General features: G+C 40.1%; 1 protein-coding gene across 1 annotated transcript; it reads right to left on the reverse strand.

The window, feature by feature from the left end:
* Nucleotides 1–26: 26 nt before the first annotated feature.
* Nucleotides 27–20,423, reverse strand: SUSD2 (sushi domain containing 2). The gene is given in 16 exon segments (XM_071572365.1): nt 27–1,307; nt 1,310–1,359; nt 2,826–2,916; nt 6,578–6,760; nt 7,263–7,535; nt 8,646–8,894; nt 10,774–10,929; nt 11,696–11,839; nt 12,299–12,567; nt 13,167–13,252; nt 14,271–14,472; nt 15,950–16,124; nt 16,379–16,546; nt 17,020–17,171; nt 18,487–18,691; nt 19,900–20,423. Coding segments are annotated over 16 exon segments (2,532 nt in total). The 5' UTR covers nt 19,967–20,423; the 3' UTR covers nt 27–1,245.
* Nucleotides 20,424–21,001: the final 578 nt, after the last annotated feature.

The raw sequence follows: 21,001 nt of genomic DNA on the forward strand, positions 1-21,001 counted from the left end.
AACAACAATACAACAGCAATGACAGCTAACAAGTAATGAATAATTTTATATTTCATAATACATAGTCTGAGGCATTTCTTTCAAATTGTCTTGTTCCCATTACAATGTAAAACTGGTACTATTAATTCATTTAGAGTTTTCCTGTCCATTGGTACAGGACAGTTTTGGTACAGGTAGTTTTGTCCTTGCTTTTTGAAACCACCATGATTTTCCAGGAGTTTATAAATTAAAGACCTTAAAAAAACAGATGAAAAAACCTCCAAAAGTTAGCAATTGTTACATTGTTGAAAAGAGCTCAACAATATAGAAATGACTTCACAAACCCTTTGGGATGTAGGTAAAAGCACATTTTTTTTCCTAAAAGGATTCTGTACAAGGCAGTTAATTCAGAAATCACTTTTTAATGACGATAATGAAACACATTATAATGCAGCTAGATAAATGGTATGCATGTTGTGGTAGTTCAAGGAAAGCACTGCAAGTTTTGCAAAACATTCCCAGTGCAGCTAACAGATTTTTTGTTTTGAAGATGGACTCTAATGTGACAGATGAGTAACGACGGATTTTTTTAAAAGTCATTCTACATTAATGTGGAAGGAAATGTATAATTTTCTGAGTAATCACCTTCTCTCTCTTCCAATTGTACAGTTCTAAAATTAGGTGAGAACTGGAACAAAAATGTCACTTTGAGTTCATGTTCAGAGACTTGCCAAAATATAAGAATGCAGTGTTTAAATACTAATATCTCTCCCTCTCTACCAAAAAAAAAACCCCATCCAAATCTGCAAATTCCACCTGATCTGCCATTAGTTCATCTGACTGATATGCATCCACTTTCACATCTATCTAAGCCTCCCATGGCCCCTGAGAAGGCAAATGTTTCTCTGATAATTGCTAGCATAGTAGGCACTTACTTTTTTTTTTTAACCAGCTCTCAAATAAAGGATGAATAGTGCAAAGGAAATACGAACTCTTCCAATTTTCTCAGAACTCTGGTTCTGCTGGCAAAGACGTGACTGGCAGAAGAAACCAGTGCCTGTAACTTTGAGACTAATGCTTTCAGAAGCATTATCTTTTGTTCATGATGGACAGTAGGCTCAGCCTGCCATGGTGTAATCTCAGGAAGCTGATGAGCATTTCCCATACAATTCAGTACTCATTATACTGAAAGGAGAAATCAAATTATATCATACTGTATAATACCATTGTTTGTCTTTGGAAAGTCTGTCTGTTGCTGGGGACGATTCAATCCTCTGCTATGCTTTTTCTGTATTTCATTAAAAACTCTGCTGGAATTTCCTTGTTTCTTGTTCAGATATATCTGGAATCTCTGAAGTAGGTTTCTGGTTGCCTTTGTGTCTTTTGAAACAAAAAAACAGTTAAAAAATAAAACCAAGCCAAAGGGTAAAGATGACTGTTAAAGTAGTTATCATAATGTCATTGCTTAGTACAAGGTGAGAAGAATATTGGGGTTTTTGGAATAGTAATGTTGCACCAATTTTAAAAGTACCAGTTGTGTGCAATTCCAGTGCACGCTGCCCCAAGAAACAACATACCTCCCCTGTTTTACAGTATAAAGATTCAAAATATTTAAATTATCATAATTAATGACTGAAGGAGATGTAACACTCCTTCTATTTGAGCAACATATGATGAAATCAACAAATACTGAAGGTTTGCTATTATTCCTGTACAATAACAATGATCAATTTCCATTTTCTAGTGCAATGGTCTAAATTATAGGAGCAAAAGGAAAAACTGGGCAAACATCAGTGGTTAGACAACACCAATAATGAAAGGTCTGGAAAGAAGGCTGGGTTTTGAGTACGAAAAAGACAGGAAAAAAGTTGAATGAGCAGCAAACTTGGGCTTCAGTGATAAATTCTGAACATTAAATTAGCTTATTTTTTAGGCTAGGAGAAACATACAGCCAAAATATTAATAGATGCATTTGTGACCACCTATCAGCCCTCACAACTGGCTGAGAGGGAAAAGTATAAAACCAACGTACTGATTTGCTGAGGACCTTTGAATTTTGATTTCTTTAATTATAACCACTGTGGTGTCATTCCCCACCCCACTCCCATACACAGGATCATGTGTTTGAGCAAGAAACTTACCTTTCACTTTTAGGATAGAAAAGTGTGTGGAGAAAGCTTGAAAATATAGTAATTTCTTTTTTTTCTGTTGTTTTGTGATTTTGTTGGTTTAGTTTTTTGGCTTGGTGGGGACTTTTTGCTTTTGTTTGGTTGGGTTTTTTGTTAAAGGAGAAAGCAACCAAAAAGCATATAACATTAAATAATTGAGATTTTTATATATATTTTATGGGCCTTGCTGCTTTTTAAGATACTTTCCTCTAGCTTCCTATGTAAGGATGGTCTTAGCTGTGAACACTGAGAGCAGCTCCTTTTCATAGATTAACAGAATCGTAGAAGAGATGGGATTGGAAGGGACCTTAAAGATGATGTAGTTTCAACCCTCTGCCATGGGCAGGGACACCTTCCACCAGCCCAGGGTGCTCCAAGCCCCGTCCAACCTGGCCTGGAACACTTCCAGTAATGGGGCAGCCACAGGTTCTCTGGGGAACCTGTTCTGGGGCCTCACCACCCTTAAAGAAAATAATTTCTTCCTAATTTCTAATCTAAACCTACCCTCTTTCAGTTTGAATGCATTATCCTGGCAAGGACAGTGAAGTGTTTTCCATAAAAGATAGCAGAAAGCTACCAGGTTTGATTTCTTGGTTGATGAGAAAAATTATTAAAGAGGTAATAACAGTTGCTATTTCAGGAGGTTCATTTTTGGGTTTTGGTTCAATTGAGGCTTACCTCTCCTTTCTACATAAAAATGTCAGACGTGCCAGGACTGCAAGACCCACTATTCCAAATACACTGCCAAGAAGAATGAGTTGCTCGATAGCTGAAAAACAGAGACCAACCACAAAAAAAACACCAGGAAAATTTTGACACATTTACTCGTTTGAATGCAGTCACAAGGTGATTTTTGAAACTGTACATGCAGTGTTAATTTTTCTGTTCCTTGTGTTTGTGGAACAAACTGCCTGTCTTGGCAGGGGGGTTGGACTAGATGGTCTCCAGAGGACCCTTCCAACTCTTACTATTCTGTGATTCTCAAACTGGTAAAGATCAGGAACTCACAGAATTTCTGTATTTGACTGTTGGGGCAGGTGCCTGCACAAGCTGTTGTAATTCAAAGAAAGGATGTCTGGTGGTTACTATGTAGTCAGCACCGTGAATGTACAATATTTACACAGAACTGCCAATCTCAAAACTTGCAGTTTTTTCAATCCTTTGTCCGTAAGGTTTGATTGATTTCAAAATTGGTGCTCTTTTGCCATTAAATTTGGAAACTGTCTTTACTGCTTCATAACCTACATAAAAGAGCAGAAGTGACTGTTCTGATGTGGGTTGAGTGGATACAGCATCAAACAGTTTGAACACACTAAAAGTGTCAGTTCTGTGGCTGCATAATAAGGACACATGAAAGACAGAAAGAAAGCAGATATGAAACAAATTTTGAGTAACAAATCTCGTTTTGTTTTCTTACTCTGCTAAGCAGTTGCAATTTACCAGTTCTGTCCCTTCCCTAATAATGTACTGCAGTCCAGGATCTGTATATACTGGGTCAGAAAGGCAAAGATAAACCTGCAGCTGAACTTGGAAAGGGATGCAAAGAGTAACAAGAAGGGCTTCTACAGGTTTTTCAGCCAGAAAAAGGAGGTCAAAGGTGGTGTACCCCGCCCCAGTGAACAGGGCTGGCAAACTGATAACAGCAGACAAGGAGAAGGCTGAGATACTCCATGACATTTTTGCCTCGGTCTTCAAGGACAGCTTCTCATCCCATACCTCTTGAGTGGGTGGACTGCAAGACTGGGATAGGGGGAGCAAAGTCCTTCCCACTGTAAGAGATCAAGCTCATGACCACCTGAGGAGCCTGAAAGTACACAAGTCTATGTAATCTGATGAGATGCGTCCCAGAGTCCTCGGGATTGGGCTGATGTAGTTGCCAAGCTACTCTCCATGGTATTCAAGAAGTCATGGCCAGTCCTGCAGGGCAGTGCTAGCAGGCTGTTGTATGGCTGTGGTGAGCAATGGAGGCTAAAGATACCGCACAGGTAAATTTTTCATGACACGTAAGATTGGTGACAGGAGATGCAGCATCTGGAGTGAACTGTCTGGGAGAAACAATGATTCCTGTATTTTGCATCCTTTAAGGAAAATACCTGCAGGAGTAACCACCACTGAAAAGCTGCAAGGCCGTGTGTGAGCAATCTTTGTGCTAGGTTCAGTGTTGGAGTCAAACAGAAACGTAGTTCTTTGGCTCTGAGACATTGTGGCTGCCCCCTTTTTCTGTTGTAAGTGCCAGCCTCCGTTTTGCTTTATTGAGTCTGATTGGCCCTTAGCCAGTATGTATGTCATTGATGGTGGCAATGGAGAAATGTTCTTAGCTTTCAGCTTGGCACAATGTTTTGCCACTGAATTTTTAATATCTGGCCTTTGCAAATTTGTCTGCTGCCCAAACTCACTGTGGTTCATCTTAGATGTATCACTAAACATGCAGAACTACACTGGAAATATACAAGCAATTGGTACAGGCCTGCAGAGGCTGATGAAATGTGTCAGCATGACAGAAATTCATTGCTGAAGTGCACTTTGCACATTACTTTGGAGGGTGCTCAGAGTGGAGAATCTGTTGGTATGAATAATTTGATGAGTACTTTTGGGAACTATTAACTCAGCATGCTTCAAACACGCCATCTGGCCTTGCATCACCTTGGTGCTTTCAAGTATTGCCATCTTGAGGACGTTTTGGAGTGTATGTGGTGAATGAATACCAAGAAAATTTTGGGTTATTTTCTGTAAATCATTGAGACAGCCTAACTGCTATGAAATCCAACAGTCCCCAGCTAATTGTTAATCTAATAGGACTAACACAAGAGGGGTAATAAATTTTTGTTAATTATACTACATACTATGACATTATTCATTACATTATATCATTACAATAGTTTTAGTGTTGTAGAATGATGCATTAAGTTTCGAGATAACATAATCCTTCAGGAAAAAAGAGTGAAAGTGTTCAACAAGTGTGGGCTGTGTCTGCTCTCAAATCATAGAATGGTTGAGGTGGAAAGGGACCTCGGGGGGTCATCATGTCCAACTCCTCCATTCAAACAGGATTACTCAGAGTCAGTTGTCCATGACCATGACCTGACAGCTTTTGAATATCTCCAGGGAGACTCTATAACCTAACCTCTTTGGACAACCTGTGCCAGTGCTCGATCACATTCACAGTAAAAAAAAAACAACCCCAAACATTTTCTGATGCTCAAAGGGAACCTCCTGTGTTTAGCAGAGTGCCTATGGCCTCTGCTCCTGTCCCTGGCCACCACTGAAAAAAGCCTGACTCCATCCTCTCCACACCCTCCCTTCAGGTATCTGTACACATACATAAGATTGCCCCTTCCACCCCCCGGAGCCTTCTCTTCTCCAGGTTCTCTCAGCCTTTCCTCACAGGAGAGATGCACCAGTCATCTAATCATCTTCATGGCCCTTCACTGGACTCTCTCTAGCATGTTTATGCCTCTCTTGTGCTGAGAAGCACAGCACTGAACAGAGTACTGCATGTGTGACATCACCAGTGCTGAGCAGAGGGGAAGGATCATCTCCCTCGACCTGATGGCAGTGGTTCCCTAATGCAGTCTAGGACACCATGAATCTTCTTTGCTGCAAGGGCACGCTGCTGGCTCATGTAAAACTAATTTGTCTACAGGGCCTCAAGGTCCTTTTCTGTAAAGTTTCTCTTCAAGCGCTCATTTTATAATGTGTGACTTCATAACTCACCCCTCAGATGGCTCAGACTGGATATATCCTTGCCCCAGTTAGTTGCAAAGAAAGTTAAAACTGTATTAATGATGACAAAATGAAAGATGACACTAAGTAGTTGGGGGTTGTGCCATCATTTATACTTGAAAAGTGGCTCAAATGATGTGGATGCTAAAGGATTTCCATAATCTATAGTTTCCATTTGTAAGCATGTATGCATAGGTTATATATTTATAAATCTCCGAAAATAACATTACATACAGGTGAGAAAATTACATGGCAATAATGGTGTAAATATAAGGATTCTTTCTGTAGCCTTTGTATTTTTGTGTTACTGAATCATTTTTAGCTAAGTTCTAGGCTTTCCTGTTTTTCTTAAGAGTGATTTTGAAATTTATGTGAGGTCATCCACTCAGGTAACATGCCTATGAGTTCCTAGCCAGTCCTACAGAAAGGGAAGCTTGTAACCCTAAAGCCTTAGAAAGAGTAGATACATGAAATAATTTTTAAAATATTAAAAAATTTTAAAACCCCACCAAAACACACAAACCCACCATAAACCACCTGGATCTTTAGATTCGAATATTGCTCTTTCTAGAAATGCAGAGATATTATGTCCAGTGTTTTCCCAAGAGAAGTTTTTGTTGTCAAGGGCCATCATGGTACACTGAGATTGCCTCATCCATGATAATGATTTTTTTAATGACCATATCTAACACTTAAAGGCAACAGACCTGTACTCAGGACACAACTGGGTGTCTCTCCAGACCAGGCCCCCGACACTTCGCAAATTCTTTCCTTTGACCCAGTGAGTTCATAGCCCTGATTGCAGGTGAAATTTATGGTTGAGCCCAGCAGGTAGCTAGTTCCATTCTTTCTTCCATTGATTGGATGGTCTAGCCAGCCACAAGAGATCACTAGTAAAAAAGAGACATATCTGGTCAAAGTATTTTAGATTTGGACTAGCAAATCTCCATTACAATGACTGAAATGGCATTTTATTTGGAACTCATGGAAAGCCAAAGACTTTTAGGCTATTGAAAGACATTACTTCTGATACTTTTAAACTTTAAAGTTCAAGGAACACAGGTCAATGCATAGAAAAACAAGTTTCTACACTGTGATGTAGGAAAAAATGGAAAGAAATATATTTTGTGTTTGCCTAAGTATTCTACCAGTGCAGAGTTTTCCTGGTACAAAGACAATTCCTCCCAGTAACAGTATTTACAGGTGCAGGAACCTGTATTTAAGCAAAGCTTCCTCAAACCTTGTTAACTATTTATTTGCCCTGTAGAAGTAACTGTAGTGATGCCCTGTATGGGTCATTCATTTAAGAGTTGGACTCTCTGATCCTTGTGGGTCCCTTCCAACTCAGATTCTGTGATTTTATAATGATGTTTTTGTGGAATGTTTTATCACCTGGCTCCAGATGTTCTACCAGCAGCTTGTGCTTCTGATGAGATAGTCTTGTGGAAATTCCCACGCGAAAGCTTCTCGTTGTGAGGACGTCAAATCTGCAGAATGGGTCAGAGTCACAGAGCAAGACCATCTCTTTTACAAGGGGATCAGCAGGGTCTTCATAAGGGAAGAACACAGGCAGAAAGGAAGCATTGTGCTTTTCCCCATGAAAGAAATTGTTCAATAAGAACTCTGTGTCATAAGTAAAGAGAGAAGTTCCATTTTCAATGGCCCCTTGGGAGACAGAGAAAGAGAGAGAAATTCATATGTAACGTTGCCTACACATACCACCTCTGCTAATAATCCAAGTGCTTATTTACGTAAACGTAGCTACAGCTGGAAGAGATCTAGGAAGACCTACAGCATTCTTCCAGCTCAAGATTATTCTTCTTTTCAAATGCAATATCTTAAAACTTAGCACCAAAGTTAGTGTTCATTTAACATGGTGTTTGATCATTATCTTAAAATTAGATTCAAATAATTGTGTAGCTATGATTTAACATAAAGATTGTTTCACAGTCTCGTAGCAAAACAGTGATAACAAACAGAGCAAGACATTAAAAAAGCAAACACTACAAGCAACACAAATCCTGAGACTATGTGTCCCTAAATTTATCATGTCTGTCATGGCCCTGCTCTTTGCTTTCATTCTGCTAAATCAGAAACTTCTGAGGCTGAAGCAGTAAGACTTTCAGTATGATCTGAATCCTGGAGTAGGGGTACACTATGCTCAACACACAGATCAACTGGTAGCCAGAAGGTATTTTTGCATTGCGTTTTTGGCCCATCCCCTAAACTGATGTCAGGAGGAATGCTGATCAATCTGATCCTGAGGCTAGATGTAGCAGCCTAATCAGTCATTAAATGATAGGAGCCATTTTTTTACACACATCTCCTCACATCCTATTTTTTAAAGGGACAATTATTAAATTGTGATTTAATAAATTATTTTTTAAATTGTCAACATGGTACATGATGGAAACATTGCTGATATTCTGGAAAAAGACTGCTGACCCTGGCTATTGTTGTTCTTCTTTAACACTGTGGTCTGCTGATGCTGTGTGTTCACCTGACCATAATAGATGATATTCTAAAGGTGTAATCTGTGAAATACGAGGTCTGGCTCTTGATGGAACAAAGTTCTGAACACTCCATCATGGTTCTGTCTTCAATCACTCAGCCAGGTGTGTTACCCACTCAAGTAGAGAGGGGCGTATTTCTTTTACGCACTTCTCTTCCCCCGGTACTGATTGCTTGGCACTGACTTAATTTCCTAGTTGTTAAATCACAAGCTGTTTTGAATTTATAAAGAAAATGTAATAATAGACCAGAGAAATGACTTACAGTTAGCTCCAAACTCAAACAACTGCTGGGGACTTGCATGAACTGGTATGGTGGTTTTATTCCTGAAGGTGTACTCATCCTCTGTATTGCCATTCATTACCCCAAAGAGACCCTGTGTGTGATTCATAAACCTCTCTGGGAGCAGAACTGTCAGAGTCAGAAATCCTCCATTTCCCCGTATTTCCACTCCAGATCCAGAAGAGAACATCACTGTGATGTCCTGATCAGGTGTAGAATGGAGAAAGAGACCTACAACAATGAGAGGAAGAGGATAAAATAGCTAATTATCCATAGCAAACAAACTGTTGTATTTTAGCATCATCATCAGTTATAATAATTTTTCATAAAGCATTTCCTCCCTTCCACTTCAAGCTATACTCTGAGAAGCATTTAAAGGAAAGCCACACCTTCATACTACAATTGTTGTAAGATGGTGCCTACAGAGCAGTAGCAAAGAAAGGTCCACTGTTAATACAAGATGCACTGCCTTCTGCCAGTGTCCCAGATCAGAAGCTCCAAGATATGAGATGACTACATCGAAGAGTGGCTGTGAGCTGGAAGCACCACTCTCAGTAGTCACAGCTTTCCTCTCCTTCCTTGTCTTCTTGAGACCTCCTTAATATGGCTTCTTCTCCAAGCCTCATCAATGCCCACTCCATTTTTTTTTCCTCCCTGCATCTCTCTGCTTCTGCATCTCCTTGTCAATGTAGCTCTCCCTCTGCTCTTCAGCCATTTGAGGAATGCTGATTGCTAGCCACAGAAAACATCCTCTGCTGAACAGGAGGATTATTGTTAAAATCCTAGTGATGTCACCAGTATTTTTCAAATTAGCATAAAGTTTAATCAAATGATCACAGGCCTGGAGGAAACAAAGTCAATTTTTCATAGTATTTTTGACAGAAGAATGGAGGAATAACATCTGACCTATTGAGAGAGCTCCCAATAGGTAAATGTGAAATTCAGTTATACTTTAGTATCTATTTTGGTTATATTTCACTGTATTACATTTTACTTGTAGGTTTCATTGCATTGGATGCAGTAAGCTCAAAGCAAAGTGCAGAGTAGAGTTTTTAATTCCATTCACCATCCACAGGATGAGAAGGAAAACGGTTGCTCTACAAGCCACTGAAGGAAGACATGGGCATTGAAGCTACCTGTTTAAAGACTTCACTGTTCTTTGTAGGATAATGCCTTCAAAACTGAAAGAGGTTTAGTTTAGAAGAAGAAATTTTTCACTGGGAGGGTGGTGAGGCACTGGCACAGGTTCCGTCCCTGAAAGTGTCCAAGGCCAGGTTGGACGGGGCTTTGAGCAACCTGGGCCAGTGGAAGGTGTCCCTGCCCATGGCAGAGGGAGTGGAATGAGATGGTCTTTAAGGTCCCTTCCAACCTAACCTATTTATGATTCTCTGATTGTATGCCATCCCTTCATAATCCTCCTGCATCCTAGAAAGTTCAGGCTGGAAGCAGGTTTTGCTAGAGGTTGTCATTTACATTATTTGGACATTCTGGGAAAGGGGAATGTGCCACACTCCAGACTACAGACATATCAGATGACTCTCCCTCTTCCTCGTGCAGCCAGTGATGCTGATGAGAAGCAGTAAGACTGCAGGTTCTCATGTGCTCACCTGAACCATGACTCTCTGCTACACTTCTCCATGGGAACACAGATAACCACAGGGCATTTCTCTGTAACCTGCTTGATCTGTGGCTGTTTTGAGGGAGAAGTGTAGCTCAGAATTCTGATGGCTATATTCCTGCCCATTCTGTAGCTGTCAGCAGTCTCAAAGGCCAGTAAACGCAAGGTTAGGTAGGCAAATTGGATGGAAAGGGCATTCTATCCCATGCTCTCAGTTTTATTTCTTTCCCCAAGGTGCATGCCCACTGTGCATTAGAACTGATTCTGCTTCAATCTGACAGCAACTGAAGAAAGTCATGTAATCACAAAATAAATTCTAATGAGCTGGGACACTGTCTGTTCTCCATTTACTTCTTACATAATTTTTCGGCGACCTGCAGGCTGTTTCACAAAAGGATGCTGAGAAGAGTTGAAATGCATGTATCTAATTTTTAACTGTACATGGGCTCCATCAGAATACAACAGTTTACAAGGCAGATGTTTATAACTAACCTTTCAGATCCATCCAGGTTTGTTCAGAGAAGTCGACAACCTTCTGGTTTAACAGGACCTCCAGATTCAAATCTTCTGAGTACCGAACTTCAATCACATCAGAGCAGTTCTCCTGCATGGCCACTGCAGACAAGCCTGTGGCCTGAGCTCCAGTTCCTTCCAAATAAAAAAACAATCCTCCAAAATACCCAATGTGATATAAAGTAAATATAGAAGGTTATAGCAATAGAGGAAAAAAACCCCAAACAGGTATTTCCTAAGAATAATGAAATGTGATTATTTATATTTGAGGGAATGGCTAAGCATGTAAGTCACATAAAAACCCACAGCATACATCTCCTCCCAGTAGAGTGTATTGAAAGCAGAATGTTAAATGCTAAAAAAGATTGGAAACACTGAATTCTGCCAAATGGCAGTGGCTATACTATGTACGAAGGTTGACTGATCTCCCTGCACCTTCAGTCCTGTGAGTAAAGTCTGGGAAAATTGAAGATAATTCCAGGAAGAACATGACAGAAAAAAGAAACAGAATCAACAAAAATTTAAGAAACTGATCCTCAGAAGAAACTGCTTAGTGACTCGTGCTACTTTTACCATAAACACAGTAAAATCTATCAAAGGAAAAAATATTTCCTTTTTAATTTCTATCTTATCCAATGTGATATTAAGTATAAGCTGTATATCTACATGGGTGCTGAAATGCACAGACAATTTTTAGTTCATCCACATTATAGTACCAGAAGTACCAAATCCTTGAAGTTCATCCCTAAGAACAGCTGGAATATTCTTTACTGAGGCAAGCCTGCTATTTTATGCACTATAAAGTAGCACTAAATGCAACAGGAGGAATGCTGTAAAGTGCAAATCAAGAAATCTCAGAAGCTATTACTTGTCATCACTGTTTTCTCTCTTACCAACTTACCATTGGGAAAGTGTCCCTGCTGTGTCCTCCCTTGCACTCTTAGGGATGTGAGATTGGACTCTACCAACACATATTCTCCTTGGCCATTGAAGGTGAAGTTCAGACCATCAAATGTGAGGAAATGAGGATCCCCAAAAGCAGATGCTATTTTAAAAAGCAAAATGAGACGTAAGAAGCAGCAAAAATCACAATCCATTACTCCTCTTAAGTTTACTCAGCAAAGGGTACACCTGTCTAAGCCATGGGTTCCCAACCTCTTGAAGAGAATGCTGTGGGAAATGGTAACAAAGACATAACTAAAGTCCAGGTGGACAACATCCAGTCTTTACTTCATCCACCAGGCATGTCACCTGGTCATAAAAGGACATCAGGTTCGTCAAGCAGGACCTGCCTTTCATAAACCCATCGTGACTGGGCCACATCCCTTGGTTGTCTTGCATGTACCATGTAATACAGATTTTGTTACTGATAGCCCAATAGAAACCTTCCATGGAATTTTTTCACAGGACATTGTAGCCTCACCACTGTCAAGTAATACATGCACATATACAAATATTCTAAAAGCCAACACTCCACTCCACAATGGAATTATGAAGCCCTTACCAGCTCGAGGAGGGCGATACGTCCTGCAGTCACTGGAGGGACGCCTTTTCATATAAATGTGACAATTATCAGACCACAGGCAGCAGTAATAGAAGCTAATCACATCATAAAGCCAATGAGAAAAGCCAGGTATCCGGGGAGGCTTCATGAAAGGTGGTGAACCCCAGTCATGGCCTCGATCAGGTGTGCTGCCTCCTGTGGAGTCATGTGTGAGGATTTGTGTTCCCATGGAGTCATAGCAACACTGCTGTCCTGCTGCATACTGGGGACTGATTGAGAAAAGCAGTGAGAAAGCCATCATCAGCTCTGTGAGGTCCATTTCTCTTTAGGGGTTACCTATTGCCTTTTTATGGATGCAGCTAAATGTTTGGGTTGACAGGCTCTATATAATGTTCAGTTAAGACTTCACCCCTGGCCCCTCTCGGTTCTTCTAAATTAGACCAGAGCAGGGATAAAGAAGGAAGGCAGTGAGAGGAAGGCCTTGGTTAAAAGGCCTTCTGTAGACCTTACAGCTCCATGAACATGGCACTCTTTGAAATTGTTCTGACAGGAATAGTGGAAAGATGAACTTGTTGAACTTAATTAGACTAACACAAAAAAGGCTTAATTAGGCCTAATCAAATCTATTCTACACATTAGCTCTTCTTTAGGTATCCCAGGGTTTCACATGCTGCAATTTATTGTTTATTAAACCTGAGGCCTTAACTTCATCTCAGCAATAATGGCCAATATATGAGTAAGAGGGAAAGAGCAGTTGCTATGAACCTGAGTTAGGATGCCAGAAACCTTTGTGCCTTCTGTGATGCTGCTGTCTCTGAGGTGGAATGAGTTATTGAAAAAAATGAGTCATTAAAAAAAATTTCTCTACCTGGCTTGAATGGCTCTTACACAATGCACAGCACCAGGGTGGTAAGTACACACACTCCCCTTTTCAATGTCGCAGCCATAATCTGTCTGAAAAAGATCAATGTTCACACTTAATGGGGTTCTTTCCCCACTGTCCTCTCCCCACCCTTTGTAACCCTTTGGTTGAGGCTGTATGTTGAATAGCATGGAATGACAGGAAAAACAGTGAATTTAATATTGAAGTATCTGGAGCAACAGGCCTCACCTGAGTGTTTTGCAGTCTATTACAACAGATGCTGAAGAACAGTTAGATGGGGGTTCAACTATATGAGTATAACAAACACGGATCACAACAGACAAAAAGTTTGTTCTATGTTCTCAGACAGAGGCAGTGCAGTGGATCTATTTTTTTTCTTCACATGCTTTTAACTGTATCATTTGAAATACACAACCAGAAGAAGATAGTAACAAAATCTACGTAATTTTTTTAATATGTATAAAACACACTGCCACCATTTGTTACGACAAATAGGAGAGGAAGTTACCCTCATGGGTCCTCAGATCAGCACTGCAAGTGAAATTGTAAACTAAATGGCAATTGATTTCTTAGCTTTTGTCAGTTCCTTTTTAAAGGTGAAGCTGAGAAAGGGGAAGGAAGCAAGAAAAAGGAAATAATGGATTATGGCTTTAGACTTGAGCTCTGAAGTACAGGGCGTAAGGGCTTGTAGTGAAATATGTTATACTAAGGCAGATATGTGGCATCCTTCCATCATGGGATATTTCCTATAAACACAGACTGCCATCTTGTAGGATCTTGAAGATGACAACCCTGCTCCCAGCACCACAGAGCTCACTGTCCTCCGCCTGTGCTTTCTGTTTACCACTGGAACTCCTTTCAGAATTCCCTGTTTGAAGGTAATTGCCATCTGCTGTCCTACAGGCACTTCTTTTATTCATGCTACCTGGGTAAGTTGTATTTGCCTCATCAATTTGACACACTATTTGTGCAAATTTAAATACAATTTAATTTCCTTGTAATGACATTTAGAGGAGGAACAGGGGTGTGTGTGGAATAGGGCATTCCCTAAGCTTCTACTTGGAACAGAGGGATCAATTAATAACTTACATGGAATCTGCCAGTGTCAGCTCTTGCCTGTGCCAAGGTGCAAGGGCAGTCTGTAATTTCTTCCATGAAGTTTGGAAGCTTCTCTTCCTTTCTGTCCCATTCTATACACTTTGCAGTTGCCCATGCATTTGTGTCACTTCTGAAGTCTTTCCCAAGGTGCCAAGCCAGTGCATGCTCACTGCTCCAGACTGATGGAATGTTGCTGGAAAAACAAACAAAAAAAATCCAAAAAGTAGACCTGAGAGCAGAACTAGCATTGTTTTGACAGTAACACCATGTCTTAATCACTAACTCTAATTACAAAGCATCTTTTAACTTGCAAGGTGTTACTTCACTACAAAGCACATTGCTTTCTTTTTCCTGCAAAATGTTACGGCTGATCAAAATTTTCCAAATTCTGAAAGGGACCACAGCATGCAGCAAGTACACCATAATCAGAATACATTTTAGTATTCCTGATTCTGGCTTTCCTGGATCCTTTTAGAGACAGGCTTTCTATTCATGCCTTTTTGACATTGTAGTACCATTTAAGACAGAATAAAGAACATCTGGATTCTCTAACAAAACATAACCCTGTGCCCCAGTAGTATCAGAGCTAATGGCAAAGGACAGGGAGAAACCATTCAGAATCCATTAAGTGTTCCAGGGCTTTTTACCCATGAAAAAATATCATATACAAAGCGTAATAAAAATCCCTCTAAAAGGAGGAAAGGTTCTCTGGGTAGTGACTCCTAATTGCTAAGAAAGGTTCTGAAGTACTAGCAATATGCTCTACTGCTAAAGAGGTGGCATTTATATATTCACAGTCTCTACACCATTTGCATTAAAAACTGCAGACATGTGGAAGAATTATGAAGTCATATGCAAGCTCAGATTACGTATGGAGCACTTACAGAGATAATTCACAAAATCATGGGAAAATATACAATGAAATACAAGGAAGTGGGCATAAAATTTGTAGGAATGCAAAAGCCTGCATACTAAATAGAAAAAAAAATAAATGCAGAGGAAGGCCTGTGGCTGCAGTGACAGAAGTTTCACAGTTAGGGACTTCTCTACAGATGTGACAAAAAAACTGGCAGATCCCAGTCCACTGAGGGTACTGAGTTTGGCTGGGGTGGAGTAATTTTCTTCATGACAGCCCATATGGTGCCACGTTTTAATTTGTGACCAAACAATGTTGATAACACATCAGTGTTTTAGCTACTGCCAGACAGTGCTTGCACAGTATCAAGTTCCTCTCTGTTTCTCAGGCTGTCCCCCCAGGAAACAGGCTAGGGTCTGTCAGGAGACTAGGAGGGAACACAGCGATGACAGTCAACCCAAACTGACCAAAGGTATATTCCATGCCACAGACCAGCAAGTCCATCAATAAAACTGCAACAGTTTTTCCAAAGCGGCTCTTACTGGATGACTGAGTGTGCATTGGTCTGCTTGTGTCAGGTGGTTAATGATTACCTTTGCTTTACTTCCTCCATGCTCATGCCCCTCTTTACTTAGTAAACTGTCTTCATCTTGACCCATGAGTTTTTCTCACTTTTGCCCTTCCAATTCTCTCCCCATTTTTTCATGTGCAATGGAGTCTGAGTCCCAGTTTTAAGTGCCAAAGGAGATAGCAACATTACTTCAGGAAGCAATAATAAGGTACCTATGATTAATGAATGTCATGATGCACTTGCCTCTGTCCATCAGAATAGCTGCTGGGTGTAATTCTCAACATTCCAAAGTCCCATGTGCTGTAATTTCCTTCGGCAGGTACAGGAATGAAAGTATGTTCCCCTGTATTGGGGATTTGTCTTGCCAAAGTATAAAGGTATTTCCATTCAGCTGACCAGTTTTCTGAGTAACTGTCACCTGTCACATAGAGCAAGAAAATGGTTCTGGACACCGGAAAAGAACAATTACAACAAAATTGAAATTAGATGTCTCCACCCATATGTAAATGAGGAGGAAAAGCCAACATTATTGTCATGAGTTAGTTATACCTTTAGATCTCTTCTTGATGCCTCAGTGAAAACAATGACCTGCTGTGCAGAGTTCTGTACATAAGTTATGTGATAACTTACAGTAAAGGCTTGTGCACAGGTAGGAAAAAAATGTCACTTTACCTGTTTCATGGTATCCCCAGACTTCTATGTTGACACGGGTTGCTGCAAGTGCCCGAGATCTCCAGGTAAGAGTTAAGTTTCCGTCAGTGTTGGGGGTGCCGTAGTATTGCCATTTTGTCTCATTTACCAAAGTACATTTTTCTTCATCTGAAACTTTGCTGTGATGTACTGCATTACAGAGCAGGAAAAAAGAATGAAAGACATTTTTGTTTTGCATAGTCCTGAAAAAGTATTAGCAGCATTTTGCCTGTGTGTGTTTTACACAGTACACAATGCACAACATAAAACGAGTAGTAAGGTGAAGCTGAGCCCCTACTAATGTTTGCAACACCACAATGCAGTTATTTTCTGACAGAAGGACTGACAAAAACATAACTGGTTTGGTCAACCTCATTTTTAAGGAGGACTTTTTATGAGTGAATGCTGCTGCTGCTGCTGCTGCTACTGTATAGCAGAAGAACTCAATGGCTGCAAAAGATCATCCCTCAAAAGACGAATTAACATGAAGACAGCAAGAATTACCTTTCCAAGGCCTGTTTAGGAAGAATAAAAATGATCAAAAAGGGAAGGCTTATATAATCTTGCATCCATGAACAAAGACTATAGGAAGAACAGGAATGATGTAAATTTAAGCATGTAACCTGATAACCAAGTTCCAGAGTAGGGAAATGTGAACTCATCATCTATAGAAACTTCAAAAGGGATGAAGCCAGTCTCATAAAGCAACGGGGAGATGCAGTGGGCTTTTCCATCCTTAGCAATATAGCCACTGGTTCTGATTTTCTGCTTGAACCTGTAAATGTGGAAAACACTTTTCAGTGTCAGCCCTGAGAGAACAAAAATTCTGAACATCTCAGTTGTGTTTCATCAAGCAGCAACCTTGTGTCATGAGGAGATAATTTCAAATGCCATGGCTGTTTTGCACGTGGCAGTGCATATAAACTGGAAAAAATTGTTTGTGCTTCTTACACCAGTGTGGAACCTGTTGTCCACTGCAAAAACACACAGCAATCTGTAAGTCTTCAATTTACTATTTTATTACTAGGGGAGGAAGAAATTATAAATTAGCAAAAAATAAGATAGGAACAGCAGGAAGAGAAAGGTAATGTTATAGCATTAACAGGATTACAGGGTAGGTAACACTGACCATGATATGCAGTCATTGCAAATTTCTGATTTTGTGGGGTTTTATGCTGGTAAGTCCTGTGCATGTGACAGAAGTAACTTCATGCTGTTCTAGAATTTCTGTTGCAAAGATTAACTCCAAACTCATTGCTTGTTATTTAACCATTTGATTCTAGTTAGGGCTCCTGCCCTGTGTGCTAAGGTGTAATTCCACCTGTGAGTTTTCAAGACTAATGTGTGGTAACTGCACAGCTACTCCAAGTATCACAGAGAGTTGGGGCCTGCCAGGAAACAGCACCATTGCTGTTGCACTGAAGTTTGTATTGGCAATAATAATGTGCCCATGCAGGTTGTGTTCTACAGAATGAATGCCCAGGTCAAAGATTTTCCAAATGAAGAACTAAAACCCTTTAAAGGTACTGCCATCCAGACAGGAGGGACTCCAGAATCTCACCCAGAACCTTCTATGGAAAGAATGTCAGGACATTGAGGTCAACAAAATTCAGTGCACTGTATGTATTGCATGTAGTGTACTGTATGTATGTGCATGTAGGTGTGATACAGGCTGACATACTTGGGATCAAAAGCTTTCTCTTATAGGAAAAACATAAAGTGTCCTACCTACGTTTCTTTCTTGGTGTTTTCTCATTCAGATTAATAAATAAATACTTCTTCCCCACAAAAGAGAAATGCTTAAGAAATATTGACAACCAAGAGCCCTTCAAGAAAGATCTTTGTGAAAAGTCACTGTTTGAATATGTTAAGGGAAGAATTAACAGAATAATGTTTGTATCACAAAAAAACTTAAATGATCCTGTGTGGAAGTACAGTCAATATGTATCCTTGAGGGTGAGGTTCAGCAGAACCTTTGCACATTGCAGCACTCTAACAAGTTTATGAAGTTTTCACTCCTGCACAGACTCGTCTTGTTTTGTGTAATTGCTCATTGTTGGAAAGTGAGATTTTATAAAATCATGGCCCACCTGCACACTAGCACAGAAGAGGCATTAAAAGCTGTATTTTCAATCAAAAAGTCTTTGCCTCCCATCAAAGATCCTGAGTATGGAGAAATTTGAAGACAAAATTCTTTATAATCAGGGCAGCAAATCCCCAAGGACTGGCACGTTGCCTGGCAAGAGCAGGTACTAAGCAGCTTCCCACACTGGTGTGAGCAAGAGTCTTGAGTGCCTTGTGAAAGGGAGAAAAACACAGACAGGAATGTTATTGAACTCTTCCAGATGTTCTCTGAAACAAAATTACATCATCTAAAGGACTACCGTGGATCAATAAAGTTCACTGTGAAGGCTGTAATCACCTGCAAGTTAAGGTTGCTCCATTTTGAACTAGAAAATACACTTATTTACCTCTGAGCCACTACACAATTTCATCCATTCCATGGGTATTTTTACATGCAATAGATGGACAAATCTCCAGAGCAGCCCCTCAGTGAGTGTCACTAATTATATTTATTTCTGAGATAAAGTCTTAAACATATCAGAATGGGGCTCCCTCACCACCTACTCTAAAGGGGAATCAGTAGGAAGGGAAGGTTAGCACTTTTGGAAAGTTAACATCAGCAACAAAATGTGCTTCAATACAAGATTATTAAAAGCTACTGCAATTTCTTTCTTTTGTGCATTTCACTTGAGTCCACTTACACAGACAGATGACCAGGCTCTTGGCTGAGGTCTGCCTGAGGTCCAGCTGAACAGACTACTAGTAACTGGTAGACATTACATGAAAAATTACTCAACAAATGAAACAGTGAGAACACTGCGAAGAATAGCTGGATTTCACAAACAGTTAAGGGGGAGTTAAGTGAAATGGACAAGCTGCACAGACAACTGGGAGCACTGAGGAGCCTTTGCAGGGTGGAATCTTGCAAGGGCAACACTTCCTGGGGACTGTATCAATAATACTATGCAATGCTGAGATGACCTGGGTAAGTATCCAAAATTCTAAATTTGGACATGGACATTGCAAAATTGGCACAAATGACAAAACTGTTGTTAGGCAAGGGTTGCTTATTTGGGAGGACACGAGCAAAAAGAAAGGCAGGATTCAGGGTGGTGGCAAAGAACAAGCATGGGGAAATGGAAAGAAGGGAGGTAGAAGTGCTTGTTCAATACAGGGAGCTAGAAAGTATTTCTGTCTTTAAATGTATTTACTGCATTCTCCAGACTGGCTGTTTACTTACAAAAAAGATCCACTGACCTGCTGGAAATTAGAGAGGAAGGAACTGAAAATGTCACCATGCTGGTAAAAGCTGGCTTGTGTGCCTTTGCTTTAGCTTGTACAAATAGTATCAGCAATTTCTTACTGAGCTGTGTATTCTGAAGTTCAGAAGTCAGAAAAGTTTGTAGCTAAAAGCAGCCAAATTTTTGAAAATCACTCACCTACATTCTGAAGAGCAGTAAGGGTGAAAAGAACGGAGAAAAAACCATAAATGCCAATGAATTTCATATTTTATCCAGATGACTCAGGATGGCTGATTTCAGAAGTCTTTGCACCAGTCTGGGAAAAGCCTTTTATAGTAAGAGGTGTCAGGAAATGAGATCCTCACTGTTCAAAGGTTTGTTGTAAATTACCGAAGCAAAACGAATCCTTTTCAGAGGTCATCTTCAATTCAGGGGAAGATAGAGGGGGTAGGTGAGGTAGCTGAACTCCTACACATTATTTTAATAGTTAAGTTTTCCTGAAATGCATGTAGATGTTTATTGTTTTAAAAAAACACTCCTGCTTCAAAGTTCAAGACCAGAGTCATTGGCATTAGGTCTATGCTTTAGTATCATTGGAGGAACTACACTAAGTTATCAGTCAGAGGAACAATAAAGTTCAGATGCTGACAGTATAGTTTTGTTCAGGAGATAATGAGACATTGAGAAAGCACAATTACTGCACAGCATGTGCCAGCGTGAGGGTTGTAAAGGAAAGAAGGAAAAAGATCTTCTGAGGAAGGAAGAACTGAAAATTGTGGCATAACACAAGAGCTACAAAATGGGCTACAGAACCTTCCAGACAGAAGCTCAAGAATGTTCTGGCAAGGCAGCAGGACAGCACCAATGCATTAACAGCCAATATCAGAACAGGAACTTTATGATGGAGGGTTTTAGGGGACACTGCAAGGATGTAAAGCATAATCCATTGATCTGATACGTAACATATCAGGACATAAGATAAAAGCCTCCTTGGCCTTGATTGTATGAAGGACAGAATAGAGTCTGGAGTAACGAGGGGCAGTTTGGGGAAGCAACTATTCACAATCAGATAACACCATCAGTGGTATCATGCAGGGCTGTGATTGGCTGTAATTTTGGTATACTGGGACCAGTGGTCAGAAATAATTAGAGGCACAGGTGCTATTTTTGTTCCATTTTATTCAAGCAAACAGTTTACAGATAAAGTATCTGTGCCTTTGCCACCATTAGTGCTATCTGTGAAGCCATGACAGGATAAATACTTTGGAATACTGATTAAGAGTTGTTTCTATCAATTACT

Source organism: Pithys albifrons, chromosome 17, assembly GCF_047495875.1.
Source record: "Pithys albifrons albifrons isolate INPA30051 chromosome 17, PitAlb_v1, whole genome shotgun sequence".
Lineage (NCBI taxonomy): Eukaryota > Metazoa > Chordata > Aves > Passeriformes > Thamnophilidae > Pithys > Pithys albifrons.